Source organism: Narcine bancroftii, chromosome 5 (assembly GCF_036971445.1).
Source record: "Narcine bancroftii isolate sNarBan1 chromosome 5, sNarBan1.hap1, whole genome shotgun sequence".
In the NCBI taxonomy this organism is placed as follows: domain Eukaryota; kingdom Metazoa; phylum Chordata; class Chondrichthyes; order Torpediniformes; family Narcinidae; genus Narcine; species Narcine bancroftii.
Window position 1 is genome coordinate 99543224 of NC_091473.1, and position 16302 is coordinate 99559525.

Sequence of the window (16302 nt, forward strand, 5' to 3'; positions counted from 1 at the left end):
TTTTCAAAGTGATCAAAAGAAAAAGGCCAAAGAGCAGTTGACAAGAATGGAGATTTAATTGTAGAAAGATATTGCAAAGCCAGAGAGCGGAAGAATAACTGCTGAAGAAATGAATGCAGTTATTGAGGAAAGGGAATCAGCCTTAAGTCGCAAACAGTTGGAGGAGGAGATTCATCTTTTGAAAGAACAGAACAAGTCATTGGTTAATAACACAAGACAGCTGACTACAGAAAACAATCAAGAATATACTTTGAAGGCCCAGGTAATAACAATGCAAAGAAAGGGATATTGCATTTTAGTAGTGTAAGAAGCAAGATGAATACATTCAGACACATCAAGTTTACTCCAGCAGGGCCAAAAGCAGAAGTCCCAATGAATCACATGACCTTTTCACTCCAGGTCAAGTTACTAGCTTCTCAGAAAAAATTGAATGCTGAGAAAGAATCTAATAAAAGGCTTCAAAACAAATTGTCAGAAAATGAGACTGAATTGGAAGTTGGAAAATTGGATCTGGAATTGCAGGAAAAGGCAATAGAAGCCAGAATGGCTGAAAAGGCTACAGTTCTAATTGAAGAGATTTGTCGGAGCCACAAATGAGGCCAGCCTGCTTCTTTCCAGAAGGGATTCTACAAATGAGTTTGATGAACCAATGTCATTTGAATCTTACTTTACCCATGACCAACCAACCGCAGAAAAGCAAAAAGAGCAAACCTGTTGCTGGGAAGGTCAAAGAGATTCATCCATTAGAATAAAGAGTACCAGACAAAAATCCTCAAAATCTGGTTCTAAGAGCTCAAACTCTTCCAATGAGCAGAAAGCTGAAGAAGAAAGCCAAATGACATGCTGAAGACATGCATCATGTTAAACCCAAAAGGAAAGCTGTGTCTCTTCAGTCTGAGGAAGATCTGGGGTTTCCTAGTTGCTGTTTTAACTTGAAGATGCAAGTGTATTCTGGATCAACAATTGTTCATCTTCCAAAGATGATGACATTATTTGAACAGTGCATTTGAGTTCTTCAAAATAATGTGGACTCTATTCATGAAGTTGGAGGAGTGCCATTTGAAATCTTGGAGCTCATATTGCAGCGGTGTACCTCTGATCAGCTATATCATGTTGACGAAACCAATCATTTGTGGTTAAGACACTGTCAAAAAGACTTAAAAACACAGGAGCTAAATGGTCTAACATCAGATGCAACTAAGTCTGCCTTTAACAGAAGACTGAGGAACTTTGACAAGTCCAAACTGACAATACTTTATTGCTTTTTGTACCTTTCCCACTACTTACTGGTCCAATGTGGTGGTAAAGATCAATCTTTTTTTTGAGGCTGATCTACATAATATTGGAATACAGTATATTGTGTTTGTTTGTTATTTATGGATGGTTGGCGCTTGCGCGGGGGGCTTGGGCACAAGAGACTCAGTTCATTAGCCCATCAACTGGGATGGGGGGTTGTATAAGGAGGCTGAGTGAGGACCACAATTTTGTTGACCATTACTACCATTATTTATAGACATTTCATAGAAAATTAAAGAAGATCGTTACAACAGTCATTATTTTTGGAACGTAATATTATTATAGATCGCTACAAGTCTTTTGTATGTTAATAAATAAACTATTTAAAACTTATCTGGACGTGAATCAATCAAAACACATCACAAACAAAAGGCCCACCTAGCCTCCAAATGGCTTTTATGGATAGTAGTCGCTACACCAGAGTTTCATCTCATTTGAACATTTGAATGTTAACTGCCTGCATAGAAGGATATGAAATAATTAATAAGTATTGTATCCTTTCGGTATTCATTAATATTAATCAATCAACCTCTTCTGGCCAAACTGTAATCAATTCAAGTGCAGAATCATGCTTTCTTTCGGGTACTGAGAACACATTAGTTTTACTTCTCTTTGTCTATCTGATTTAACATAGAATTCACCCACCAAAATTCATACCATGCTCCCTCTCTCTGCTTATTTTTTAATTCTCCTCTTACCAGCTACAACTGTTCCATTATCCACCAAGATATTAGTTGTCATAATGAGCTCACTTCTACCAATTTATACCCCAAAACATTTTTATGCTGAAAATTCAATAGGTGTCCAAGGCTATGTCCTAGTATAGCAAATTTCCAGCCCAGCATGTTTTAAATATATTATCAAAACTTGACTCAGTTTAACAAAGATCAAACATTAAAAAAAATGACATCTTATTTTTAGAGATACAACTAATCATAGTACAGGCAAAACAATATATACACACAATAAACAATGCATATTGGCAGTAAATATAGCATGATGTTAAATATGAAGCAAACAGATAAAATACAATACTGTACAAAACTGATTTATTATTCCTGTATTTTAAAATATTAACTCTTCAATCCTTAACTTACAACGTATAACTGCTACAAGCTAGATTAAAGAACCTTTTCTGCAGAGCAATGCATAAGTATGATCATATGCTGTATACACTTCTGAACAGACACACAATGATCATTAACTATGAAAAATACAGACACTTCTATTAAAGTATTTACAGTATTCTACCATGCATTAATATTCTCAAAACATTTGCTGTACTTTGATTTTAACTCAAAATTATGTTTAGTGCCGACCAAAAATGAGAACCATGTATCATATAATATGAAATGCAAAAACATTAGATTGCAGCTTCAGTTCCAACTTGTTTATTGATATCACCACTTATTTTCCAAATTAATAACTCATCCTTGAGTAAAATCAGTTTACTGCTTTGTGATTATTGGATCTGCATTGGTTCAAGCTGTGACCAAATTATTCGGCAGGTTGCTCACTTCATGTTTGAATCTGTTTTTTGGATTTGGGTTTGGAGATCAGAACAAAAAGAAGGTGCCGAGAACCTGCGCCACTGTTTGAGTGGCTATGAGGTCTGTTGAACAGAAGTAGCCATTTAAAGTTGTTGAATTAACCCATGATCATATTCTGGGTCAATACGGAGTGTCTACAATTTGAATTTGCAAGTTACTATATTGGAATACTGAAGAATGAGATTTACAGAAAAACAGGGAATGAGTTTTTTAAAAAAACCTCAAATTTCAAAAGGCAAACTGTAAGGTGGAATTGAACTGCTTATGTAGTTCTTGAAACGCGAAATTGTGTTACATGATGCAAAATAATGGACTAAAATATGAAAGCTATTTTTAGGTTTACATCAAGTAGTATGATGGACTCTGCATTTTCTTCCACTTCTTGTGAATCAAATGGAATTGGAACTACTACTTTTAACATCTGCACAAATCATTCTGATTTTTTTTTTTACTAAATGCTACAAAATGCAGTTGACATGAAAATTTCTATTTTCCATGCTGTTTTGATTAGGATTGTTTACTCAATGTAAGGAATAAGAACATAAATATCTCATTTTTAAACTGATAAAGTTTATAAATTTACAACCATTAAAAATATACTAAACTTCATTATTATAAACTTATGGTCATTCTTTGAATCCTTTGACAGTCCAAGTCCATCAACTGGCATAAAGCAGTGATACACAAGAGATGCACTGAACTGTCTTTCACTTTCCAGCACAAACACACTATAAGCCTGGGAGAAGGCTGGGATAAAAACGCACAAAAGATGTTGATTCCTGTAAGATTAGCAAATTTTACCCTGTCATTATGAAGCTAAAGCTGCACAAATAGAACCAAAGATTTGCACTGTTCATGCAATGTTGGACCTTCAACTCAGCCAATAAAGTTGAAGGCCAATAAACTTAATGTGGAAACAAAAACATGTTTGGAGTTATGAATAACAGAAACAATTGTCAGTGATATTGATTTAAAAAAAAAGATTATCTCTTGAAGTCCTATCTGAAAATTATACCCATCTTGATGCTGGCATAATATATTGATTTTGCAATCAAAACATTGAAGCCACTCCAATGCCCACCAATAAAATACACTGGGAATAAAAAAAATATTATTGTTTTCGTATGGTCATCCTTAATCTTCTTTTGGATTTTAGAAGAATCCTGATGCTAACCCATTCTTTACTCTTCCTGGCTCCAACTAAGAACACATCTTTTTTTATATATACTGTGTATTTAGGTGTATAAGTCGACCCTTGAAACTTTCAAAAAGCACTCAAAAATCAGAGGTCTTATACGCCAGATACAAAATTGGGACATTAAATTCAACTAAAAAAACCGCTCGACATAGATTTGACGTATAAGATGACCCCAAAACACCTCATCATCACCAGCGCTCCCCGACACCTCCCCACTGCCACCATAACCCACCCAAACATTTTACAGTTGTAGAGTCCGAAGTCCACACTCCTATCCAGGAGGTCGCGATCCCCACTGCTGCTCGGGAGTCAGTAGTTCCCCAGCCGACACATAGCCGTAGTTCCTGCACTGAGCACACTTGGACAGCAAAGTGATTTTTTTAAATGCAGTCGGCACTGCACCCGATGTTGAGAATGGAGTCACCGTCACCAGCTGCGGCAGATATTGAAGACTTGGACCCAGCACCATTTGGCATCTACCCAGCCAAAAGCAATTTTTAAAAAAGTTTTTTTTTAAACTTGCTTGCTCAATTTACAGATTTGTTACTTGGAGATTGGGATGTTGTAACAAAGTTTGGGTTGTTGCTGGGAGGAGCAACACCAGTCTCCTGCAGAAAACTGGGGGGGGGGGGTCGACTTTTATGCCTGATATATGATAAAACTATGAAAATGAGGCTGAAAATAGGGATCTGTCTTATCTGAAGGTTGACTTATACGCCGAAATATACAATATCAAAAATTTCATCATTTAATTTAGAAGACCATTCCAAGCTGTTCCTGTACAAATGCAGTCATTTGATGACCTACCACCATGGTTTTCATGCCAAAATAGAATCAAACATAATTCACCTGAAGAATATTTCTTGAGTGCCTTAAAATAAACAGGGAATAGATACTTCCAGTCTTTAAAAACTGGTGCTAGGTTCAAACAATTAAAACTTTTCCGCACCAAAGGATTCCAAAATAAAGCAGAACAAAATTCTAGGTCTCCTAAATTTCAATTTCTAAGTTATTTACTTTCAAGTTACATTATCTTTAATTTTCAATGAGGTGAAGGCACCAGATGTCTGGTATGTATAACAACGGCTGCCATTGGACAGCATCATTAACAGTGACAGAATTACTGTGGCTATACCAAGAAATTACACAGCTAATTTATGACTATCCACTGATGAATCATTTCTCTGTCAAAGCAATAACCTACACTAAGATTTTAAAAGAGGCATCCATCTGTACAACCACGAGAAAGCAGCTTTGAATCAAAAAATATTCACAAGATGACAGGAAAAGCACTCTTGGCCAAAAGCAAAATCTCATTCACTGTACTGAATACATTATATGGTGAAAATGGTTTTGATAATATTGCAATACATTGTATGATATTTGTTTTAACTAAGTTCATCAATAAATTGCCAGTCTAACCATACATCGACCATCTGACCTTGCTATCACTTTGCACAGAACCTGCCTTTCTTAACTTTTTTCAACCTTTGCATTTGTCTTCATTCTGAATTCTAAGAACTTCCTTAAACATTATTACAAATAACATTTTCTATTCCTCCAGAAAAAAAAGCAAGAAGAGGAAAAAATATAAAATAGCATCATTACTACTTTCAGTTTCAAGGAAGCAGATAGAAAAGATGGTCAGTTCTGAATAAGCATACATCAGCCACTTCAAATTAGAATAGAAGTAATGAATTTATACTTGCTTTTCTGGTAAAAGTCCAGATTTCAGAAACACGCCACTGTACGAGCTGAAGCCTAAGGCTCTCAAGTCCAAATGTCACACATTATGTTTCAAAACAATACTTTATGTCTCTCAGTGAGCGAGAAATAATCAAATTTAGAATGTAGCAGAGAAATTCTCAGTGCAACATTGCTGTGCAAGAATTTTGTAGAAATGCTCATCAAATTATTTGTTCCTTTAAAAAATATTCTAGCATTTAAAAAAAATTAAATTAACAGTTTTACAGATCCTCATGAAGATCTCTGCAAGATTTGATACTTCGACAAAGTAAAAAAAAAACTGGTAACATCTCAGAAAAAAAGACACACAACTTCAAAACATAGAAGTTGGCTAAATCTGAGGAGGCTGAAAGCAACTTGAATTCAAATCCCATTGTCCAGCAATTTCTTGGAAGCTGTCGAACCAGTCTGAACCACAGCACCTGCTGTTTCCATGCCCCCAGACATGGCCTCACTGGAGTGACCAGACTCCCTGACAGCAGGAAATTGTACATCTCTTAAAGATGCTAAAAGGAAAATCTGAACAAAGGTAATTCTTAAAAAAAATTGAATTGTGTCACAGGGAAAAAAATCATAGATTTTCCCTAATTTTAAATTTCCTTCCCTGAAAGCCAAATTGTACTGAAAATTCCCCTGGCTCTTTCACTACAATTTCCAACCACTGTTCTAAATGTTACAGTAGATACTTCAGTACTGTTTCTGTTTCAAAGTGAAACATCAGACATTGATACCTTACAAATATTGGCAGAACACATTAATTAGTTGATTCAATAACAGTATCAAATTTATTGCTCCTGTCTTCAACTGCATAACCTGAAAGAAACAAATCCTCAATCTGTGCCAGAAACTCTTCAGTGACTGTCGTGTTCCACTGATTTTCCAACGTTTTCCTCATGGATTCAAGCAGCTACAGTACGAGAGATTAAAAGCATTCTTACACATTTTGAGTACCATGACAAATTCAAGTGATGATTACATTCCAAATTTTATACTAATTCAATATTTCAGAGCATGTTCACCATTACAATTACTTAAAGTTGCGCATAATCTTTAACATTCAAGAGAACCTTAAGGCATCACCAAATGAAATTTGACACTGATCCTGATGGAAAGGATTGGGGAAGGTGGCCTTGGCTTCATCTGAAGGGGCACCTTCGATGAAAAAAGACAAAGCAGTTAAGGGAGAGAACTCTAAAGCTTAAGACTATAGCAGTTGAAGGTAAAGCCACCATTCCTGATTATTAATTCCAGGAGGGAAAGAGAAGGAAAGCAACTAACTCTAATATTGAAGCCAGTGATGCGATGGAGGATTTGAAAATAGGCATTTTAATGTTAATTAGCAGGTACAGGCATATTGACTGAAGGGAGTAATTGTAAGTTAAGACGCCAATAGAAGAATTTTGCTTGATCTCTGAAAAGAATAAAATGCGGTTGTTGAGTATCTTGTGCATTGGAACATGTCAAGAAAGTCTGAAGGTAATAAAAGCATGAATGAGTTTCAGAAAAATCGGAAGGAGTTTGGGATTAATCCTTGGAGATTATCAAGGTAAAATTGTGGGGATTAGAAGAGTAGACATTATAAATTTGTCTTCATTATGATTAGATTAATAGGAATGGAATAGGGTGTCTGTGATCCTCCAGCTGAATGATGATGGAGATGGTTTGGTCAATCCTGTGATTGTCAAGAAGAGCTGGTCCCTTTTTTTAATCAATGTCATTAGTGATTTCAGTGATTATGGTAGGGTGGGGACAAGATGGATAGCTATAACCAAGCAGAATCAGGAAAGGTGGGGAGGAGTTTGGAGAAAAAAAGACATGTTGAAGGTGGAGCAGTTGCTTGCAAAGACTAAAGTACCCCCAATGTCTCCCCTAAACTTGTTTTACTCCTTGAAAAACATGAAACTCTGTAGATACCATGGTTAAAGTAAAAGTAAAATGCTGGAAAAAAATCAGAAGGTCAAATAGTGTCCTTTATAGAGCAAAGGTAAAAATACATAACTGTCATTTCAGGCATGAGCCCTTTATCAAGGTATGGAAAATTGTCGGCAAGTACCTGAAAAAAGTGGTGGGGGAAGCGTTGTCGCAAAGGCAGGAGGTGGAGAAGGGAGGGAGGGGACAGCAATTATCAAAGGGAGGTGGGATGGCCGGGTGATAAGAGAGGGAAGGGGGAAGAGGAATGCAGATTAGCAGAAACCGATGTTTCTGATGAAAAACCACATGTTGTTCCTCCAATTTACAGGTGGTCTTGGTGGGATAGTACATAAGTTCTGGTCACCTCGTTATAGGAAGGATGTGGAAGCTCTGGAGAAGGTGCAGAGGAGATTTACTAGGATGCTGCCTGGATTGGGAAACAAGTCTTCTGAGGCAAGGTTAGCAGAGCTGGTACTGTTCTCTTTGGAGTGTAGAAAGATAAGAGGAGACTTGATGGAGGTCTACAAGATTATGAGAGGCATAGATAGGGTGGATAGCCAATACATGTTTGCCAGGGCAGGATCACCAAACACCAGCGGACATATGTACAAAGTGAAGGGAGAGAAGTTTAGGGGAGACATTGGGGGTACTTTAAAAAAAAACAGAATTGGGTGCTTGGAAGGCCTTGCTGGGGATTGTAGTGGAGGCTGAAACATTAGGGGCATTTAAAAGACTCTTATACAGACACATGAATGAAAGGAAAATAGAAAGTTATGGGGTAGGGAAGGTTTTGTTTTTTTTTGGAAGGAATATATGGGTCGGCACAACATCAAGAACCGAAGGGCCTGCACTGTGCTATATTGTTCTATGTTCTAAGGCCATGGACAGAAATATGAGTATGGGAGTATGACGCAGAACTGAAATGGTTGGCTACTAGGAGGTCTCTGACATGCCTGTCAGTCCAAGGCCACTCGTAAAATGCCAGATGGCATTAACATAGACTTTTCTGGTTTCTGCTAATCTGCTTTCCTCTCCCCTCCTCTTCCCTTCCCCCATTCAGTTCTCCACCCCCCCTTCCCTCTCTATTCACCCAGCCATCCCTACTCCCTTTGTTTGCTGCTGTCTCCTCCCTCCCTTTTTCACCTTTGTAACCATGCCTCTCCCCCCGACTCTTTTATTCAGACACCTGCTGACATTTTTCCATTCCTTGATAAAGGACTCAAACCTGAGACGTCAATTATATACTTATCTATTTGTTATATAAAGAACACTGTTTGACCTGCTGAGTTTCTCCAGCATTGTGTTTTTACTTAAGATTCAAGGGTTCAGTTTTTGAGGCAAGATGTGACAACATGGTGAAAGTCTGGGCAAAGTCAGTGAAGAATAAGAATCATAATGTCCGTAACTATGGGACGAGAAGGGAATCTGAGTATTTAGCAGTTTTATTGAATAGATTCAAGGGAGATGAAGGTGAGTTTCATGAATAAACTCATCTAGAATTCAAAAGGAGAAAAAGATGCAAATTTGGGAAGAGGACTTGATAGGAGTGAACAACATTGGAAGAAACCAATTCTGATCTGGTATTAGGAACCACACAGATACCATGAGGGCCCAGACAGAGAAAATGATGGGAGGTGGAGCCAAATAAATGGGTGAACAGTGTTTAAGGGTAAAATCATCATCCACTGACCAAGATTCTATGAAAGCTATGATGTCAATGTGCTTACATACAATAAATATTTGAGTAACATAGTAAACACTTAATATTGATGGGAGGTTTGTGAGGGATGGGTGGTTGTGGATGGAGATGGTGACTGTTAATTTGCCTGCAAAAAATTAGAGTCTCCAGGCAGACCCATTTAACCAGAGCGCTTGGGCAGGAAAGACCTGTTACTATGTTGCATGCTTAAATTTAATTTTATATTTAGCAAGTGATTGTTGGATGCCTGTGTTTTCCACAGCCACATGACAGTTGATCCAAGTCCTCATATGCATGAAATTAAGCTGGCTTTATGTCTCTAAGCAACATGAGGAATCTCTCCAGCCTTTGGGAGGGTCGGGGGGGTTAACTAATCATCCACTTCATCCATTCTAATCAACCTGTCAGCAAAACCTTGGTAGCCACAAAACTCAAGAAAACAATCAAGGTCTCTTTTGTCTTTATTGTAAAATAAATTGTCAATGTTTCTGAATATAATAATGATTAATAAAGGAATACGTAAAACACTAACATCTAAATAAAATGGAATACCAGGTACTGTGTCATATTAAATGCTTGTAAGCATAAAGTTGTTATACTTTTAAATTTCATATAGTTTTATTTCCATTTACACAACAGTACTGTACATGGAATTTTTTGAAGATGTGACAAAGAGTGTGGACTTGGGAGAGCCAGCGAATGTGGTGTACTTGGACTTCCAGAAAGCCTTTGATAAGGTCCCGCACAGGAGACTAGTAGGCAAAATCAAGGAGCGTGGAATTGTGGGCAAGGTGCTGACATGGATAGAAAATTGGTTAAGAAATAGGAAACAAAGGATTGGGATAAACGGGTCATTTTCAGGATGGCAGGATGCGACAAGTGGGGTTCCACTGGGATTGGTGTTGGGTCCTCAGTTGTTTATCATTTATGTAAATTATTTGGATGAAGGGACTATTAATAACATGAGCAAATTTGCAGATGACACTAAACTGGGTGGCAGTATAAAGTGTGAGGAGGATGTCAGGAAAATGCAGAGGGACTTGGACAGGTTGAGGGAGTGGGCAGAGGAATGGAAGATGAAGTTCAATGTGAGCAAATGTGAGGTTATCCATTTTGGACACAGTAATAAGAGAGTATTATTTAAATGGAGTCAAGCTAGGGAGTGGGGTCGTGCAAAAGGATCTGGGTGTACTCGTACACCAGTCATTGAAAATTAGCGTGCAGGTTCAGCAAGTGGTGAAGAGGGCAAATGGGATGTTGGCTTTCATAAAGAGGGAATCGGAGTATAGGAGCAGAGATGCCCTCCTGCAGTTGTACAGGGCCCTGGTGATACCTCACCTGGAATACTGCATTCAATTCTGGTTCCCAAATTTGAGGAAGGACATACTTGCTATAGAGGGAGAGCAGAGCAGATTTACAAGGTTAGTTCCCAGGATGGCAGGATTGACATATGCTGAAAGGTTAGAAAGACTGGGCTTATATGCAATGGAGTTTAGAAGGATAAGACGAGACATGATTGAGGTATATAAGATTATCAAGGGGCTAGACAGGGTGAATTCAGATTGCATGTTCCCAATGTTGGGAGAGACTAGGACTAGAGGGCATAGTTTAAGAATATGGGGAAGGCTCTTTAGGTCAGAGATGAGGAGAAATATTTTTACCCAGAGAAGTGTGGATCTGTGGAATGCTTTGCCACAGAGGGTGGTAGAGGCAGATTTGTTGGATATGTTCAAAAAGGAGTTAGATAAGGCTCTTGTGGGCAGGGGAGTTAAGGGTTATGGAGATAAGGCTGGGAATGGATACTGATAGTGAATGATCAGCCAAGATCTGAAAAATGGCAGTGCTGACTCGACGGGCCAATTGTCCTACTCCAGCACCTACTATCTATTGTCTATTGAAATAGTCTTAAGATTCGGTTTCTTATAAACGTACCTTCTGCAGACATGTTAAATTGGAATCCCGATGAAACATTCGGAGCATTGGCACACTACTGTTAAAAGGATAAAAGTAAACCAATCAGGGACAGTTTGTACCAGCATTTCTTTGTATGCTTATATTACATAATTTATTGATGTTAACACAGAGGTTGTTTTAAAAATTGATAATATTCTAATAGTTGAGAGCCTCTAGTACTTGATGAGTCAAATACTTGTCCAAACGCTCCTTAAATGTTGCAAGACCATCTGTCTCCAGCACCCTTTCAAGCAGCACATTCCAGGCTCAAATTACAATGATTGGAAAAAAAATCCTCCACCAGTCCCGATGCAGAGTCTTGACCCAAAACATTGACCATTGCCTTGTCTTGAAAGGTGTTGTTCAGTCCACTAAGTTCTTCCGCAGTTTGCTTTTTGCTCCAGATCTCCAGCACTGCAAGAACTTGTGGTATGAGACACTTTCTAATATCACAGTACCATATAATTTCTGCATTATTATTATTAGTTCTTCAGTATATTTATTCCATATAAAAGGGGGTCTTAAAACAGTAAACATAGTGACGATTTTTCCGATGGTGGTAATGTGTAGAAATAATTCATATAATTCCATTCCACAAGTATAAATTGAAAGCCATAGTTATTTCAAATGAAGAATAATGAAACATGGGAAACAATCCTAAAGTTGCAAAGTTCATCACTAATTTTCTTAAAAACCATAAAAACCTGAGGGAAAAAAAAATTTCTTTAGACTGGGTCAGATTGCCTGTAAGTAGAAGAATGTAAACCAAAGACAAGAAGATCAATAAGCAGCATTGTTAATGTAACAGTTAGCACAACGTTGTTACAGCGCCAGTGGCTTGGACCGGGATTTGAAACACATGCTGCTTGTAAGGAGTTTGTATGTTCTCCCTGTGTCTGCATGAGTTTTCCCCAGGGACTCCAGTTTCCTTCCACCCTTCAAAAACCTACAGGGGGTGTAGGTCAATTGGGTGTATTTGGGCAGCTCAGGCTCATGGGCCCAAAAGGGCTCATTAACATGGTGTATTTAAAAAAAAATTTAAATGAAAAAAAAACATTATTCACCAAAGCTATTTTCTCTTAGGTTGATGCCAGATTCATCTTACAAACAAATAATTTTGTTTCATTTAGAAATATCCAATTTTATTGGCCTAAGTTGCTTGGCCATTTTTTTAAAATGATGTTCTAGTTAAATAAATGTAAGCACCAAACAATGAAGTGCCACAAGCTTAATCATTGTTCACTCACTATGTCCAAATCCATACTTTGTTTTACGATCAATGATGAGTTTTACTTTGGTAGCCCAGTTTCAAACGATGCGAGGTAAAAGGTCAAAATGAATGGCCTACACCAAATTTTCTACCTCCTTGCTGAAGCAGTCTGCAAGCGTGATAATGTAAACACCACTGGCAGCTTGTTAGTCATGAGGTTCTTTCAGCAGTTGAAAGGGGAGGTGCATTTCACTCAGGAAGGAACAGAGTGGAGCTGAAGAAAGATGTCTGGAGATTAGGGTTTTAGCAGGCTTTTATATCTACAAATTCCCCAAAAGACCAGTGACACATATCCACACAGCAGTTGCTCGCCCAAAAAGCTGCCTCTTTGACATAGTGTCCTTCCCCTCATGCTGAAAGTCCTTTTTGATGATGATCCTCAGTGTTGTTCTGTAAAAGAGCAATGTACTAAGAAGCATAATTAAAATACAAAGAGCCTGCTTTTTATACTCTGTGCAGCAAGCTATCAGCGAGCTTCAAATACTTGAATCACTATTTTTATGACTCTCAATAGTGTATTACAAGAGGTTTGGTTGATCCAATGATGCTACATTAATGGATTCCAGTGCTGATTATGCAATGTTATTCATTGTGATTCCAAGTACAACACAAGCACGATCAATAAATAATGTAGCATAAAAGATCACGACAGCTGCCAGAAAATTGAGCATTGATGCAGTCTTTGTCAACATACATCAAATACAGATCAATAAAAGCAAACTTACTGCAATTAGTGTAGCTGGTTGCATTACAAGGAGCCAGTAGCTAAGCATGTCGAATCAATAACTAAATTTGGGAAAGCACTTTCTTTGCAAATTTCACAAGTAGCAGCATTGCCAGTGATGTCCACATCTGACGAACATAAATATATTTTTATAAATCCCTCTGACATCAATAAAATAGAGTTTCAGCATGTTTATCATACTCTTGTCTATCAAATATTGTGTTTGTAGAACAAATGCAACTAAATTATATAATTTGCTGTGAATCATTGGTATCAAAAGATGTTATTTCGTACAGAAATAAGAAGTAAATCACAAAATTCTGTAGACACTGTGGTTGAAAAAAAAGCACCAAGTGCTGGAGAAGTTCAGCCGGTCAAACAGTGGCCTTTATGTAACAAAAGTAAAGATACAGAACTGACGTTTCGGGCTTGGGCCCTTCATCAAAATATGAAAAAATGCCGGCAGGCGTCCGAACAAAAGAGGAAAGGGGGGGGAGGCAAAGGCAGGGGATGATAGGTGGAGAAAGGAGGTTGGGGACAGCAGCAATGCATGGGAGGAGGGATAGCTGGGTAGATGAAAGAACTGGAAAGACAGGAAAAGGGGGAGGGGAAAGAAAAGACGAGCAGGTTTAGTGGAAGGCAATATAGTCAATGTTAATGCCATCTGACTGGAGGGTGCACAGATGGAAAATAAGGTGTTGTTCCTCCAATCTGTCAGTGATCAGGGTGGGATAATACACAAGGTCATGGGCAGACATGAGCATGGTAGTGTGACTCAGAATTGAAATGGTTGGCCACTGGGAGGTTGCTGTGATTGCGAACAGAGCAGAGGTGCTGAGTGAAGCGATCTCCTAGTCTGCGGCCGGTCTCTCCGATGTCAAGGATGGCACAAAGGAGGCACCAGATGCAGTAAAAAAGTCCTCTGGATGTACAAGTGAAGTGTTACTTCACTTGAAGGGCCTGTTTGGGGATCTGGACCGTGGAGAGGGAAGAGGTGGAGGTGTGTGGGGGGTGGGAGTGTTGCACCTCCTACGGGCACAGAGGAAGGTGCTGTGGGTGCAATGGGTGGGGAGGGATGAGTGCACGAGGGAATTGCGGAGGGAGCAGTCCCTAAGGATGATTGAAAGGGGAGAAGGAAAAATGTGACTGGTGGGTGGGATCCCGTAGTAAGGGCCGGAAATTCCAACGGATAATGTGTTGGATGTGGAGGCTGGTGGGGTGGTAGGTGAGGATGAGGGGGATTCTATGTTTGTTGCATCTGGGGGCAGAGGGAAGAAATGGAGAGAATGCAGGTGAGGGCTGAATTGATAGTGGTGAAGGGGAAGCCACTAGACTTGGACTACACTTCTTCACACCCTGTCTCCTGCAAGGATTCCATCCCCTTCTCTCGATTTCTCCAGCTCTGCCGCATCTGTTCCCAAAATGAGGCCTTCCAGTCCAGATCTTCTGAAATGTCTGCCTTTTTCACATCCCCCCATTTCCCTCTCAACTACCCTGCCCTCCTTTTCCCCCAGATGCAACAAACATAGAATCCCCCTCATCCTCACCTACCACCCCGCCAGCCTCCAAAACTAACACATTATTTACTGAAATTTCCGGCACTTACTATAGGACCCCACCACCAGACACATTTTTCCTTCTCGGCCTTCTGTAGGGACCGTTCCCTCCATGATTCCCTCATGCATTCATCCCTCCCCACCCATCACAGCCACAGCACCTTCCTCTGAGCCTGCAGGAAGTGCAACACTTGTGCCCACACCTCCTCTCTCACCACGGCCTGGGGCCCTAAACAGGCCTTTCACGTGAAGCAACACTTCACTCGTACATCCAGAGGACTTATTTACTGTATTGAGTGCTCCCTTTGTGGCATTCTTTACATCGGAGAGACTAGCCGCAGACTAGGAGATTGCTTCGCTCAGCACCTCTACTCTGTTCGTAATCACAGCAACCTCCCAGTGGCCAATCATTTCAATTCCGAGTCACACTCCCGCATTCACATGTCTGCCCATGGCCTTGTGTACTATCCCACCCTGACTACCCACAGATTGGAGGAACAACACCTTATTTTCCATCTGGGAACTGTCCACCCAGATGACATTATCATTGACTTTACTGTTTTCTATTAAACCTGCTTGTCTTTTCTTTCCCCTCCCCCTTTTCCTGTCTTTCCAGTTCTCCCACCCACCAAGTTCTCCCTCCTCCCACTCTGCTGCTATCCCCTTCCTCCTTTCTCCATCTATCATCTCCTGCCATTGCCACCCCCTCTTCCCCACTCTCGCCCCGCCCCACCCCACTCTTTTGTTCAGACACTTGCTGGCATTTTCTCATACTTCGATGAAGGGCTCAAGCCTAAAACATCGGTGATATATCTTTACCTTTGTTACATAAAGGGACCCTGTTTGGCTTGCTGAGTTTCTCCAGCATTGTGTGTTTTTACTTGTACAGTACTAAAATCTATTTGGTTCAGAATCAGGTCAACATATTTCCCATCTCTGGGCTTATCACTTTATAGCAATCTTCCACCTCGTGGAATATATAGTATATGCCAGACAACTTACAATATCTCAAGCACTTAGAGTTTTAAAATGTGCAAGTTCAATGCTGTGCTTCAGTTTTCCCCAACAAGTTATTACTTAAATCATGTTCTCAAACAAGACGTATGGTGGATAACCATGACGGTTATAAACAGAACCACTACACCCACCCCCTTAAAGACTGCATATGACAGATTAAAGTGGGTGCAATAATCTTACTCTGCAAAATATCCACCTCAGCTTTAATGGGTTTACCAAAATGGAAGGAGGCCATTGCCTCTTACAGTCTTAAGTAGTATGTCACACTTAGAAATGGCATTCAGCACAGCCTTCAAACAGAATTTACAACATGGAAATGTAGCAATAAAAAATACAAATCACCAATTCAGAGGACCACTGTGAAAAGAAGAGTAGCAAAACT

The 16302-nt window shown here is 39.3% G+C and overlaps 1 protein-coding gene across 5 annotated transcripts in view; it reads right to left on the reverse strand.

The window, feature by feature from the left end:
- Positions 1-1553: 1553 nt before the first annotated feature.
- The window catches only part of mysm1 (Myb-like, SWIRM and MPN domains 1), a 107221-nt gene continuing 92472 nt past the window's right edge, over positions 1554-16302 (reverse strand). For all 5 annotated transcript variants that reach the window (XM_069938499.1, XM_069938501.1, XM_069938498.1 and 2 more), the window contains 2 exons: positions 11333-11390; positions 1554-6697 (listed from right to left, as the gene is read on the reverse strand). In XM_069938499.1, the coding sequence (XP_069794600.1) occupies positions 6545-6697; positions 11333-11390 (211 nt within the window). In that variant the 3' untranslated portion in view covers positions 1554-6544. The remainder of the gene's footprint in view (positions 6698-11332; positions 11391-16302) is intronic.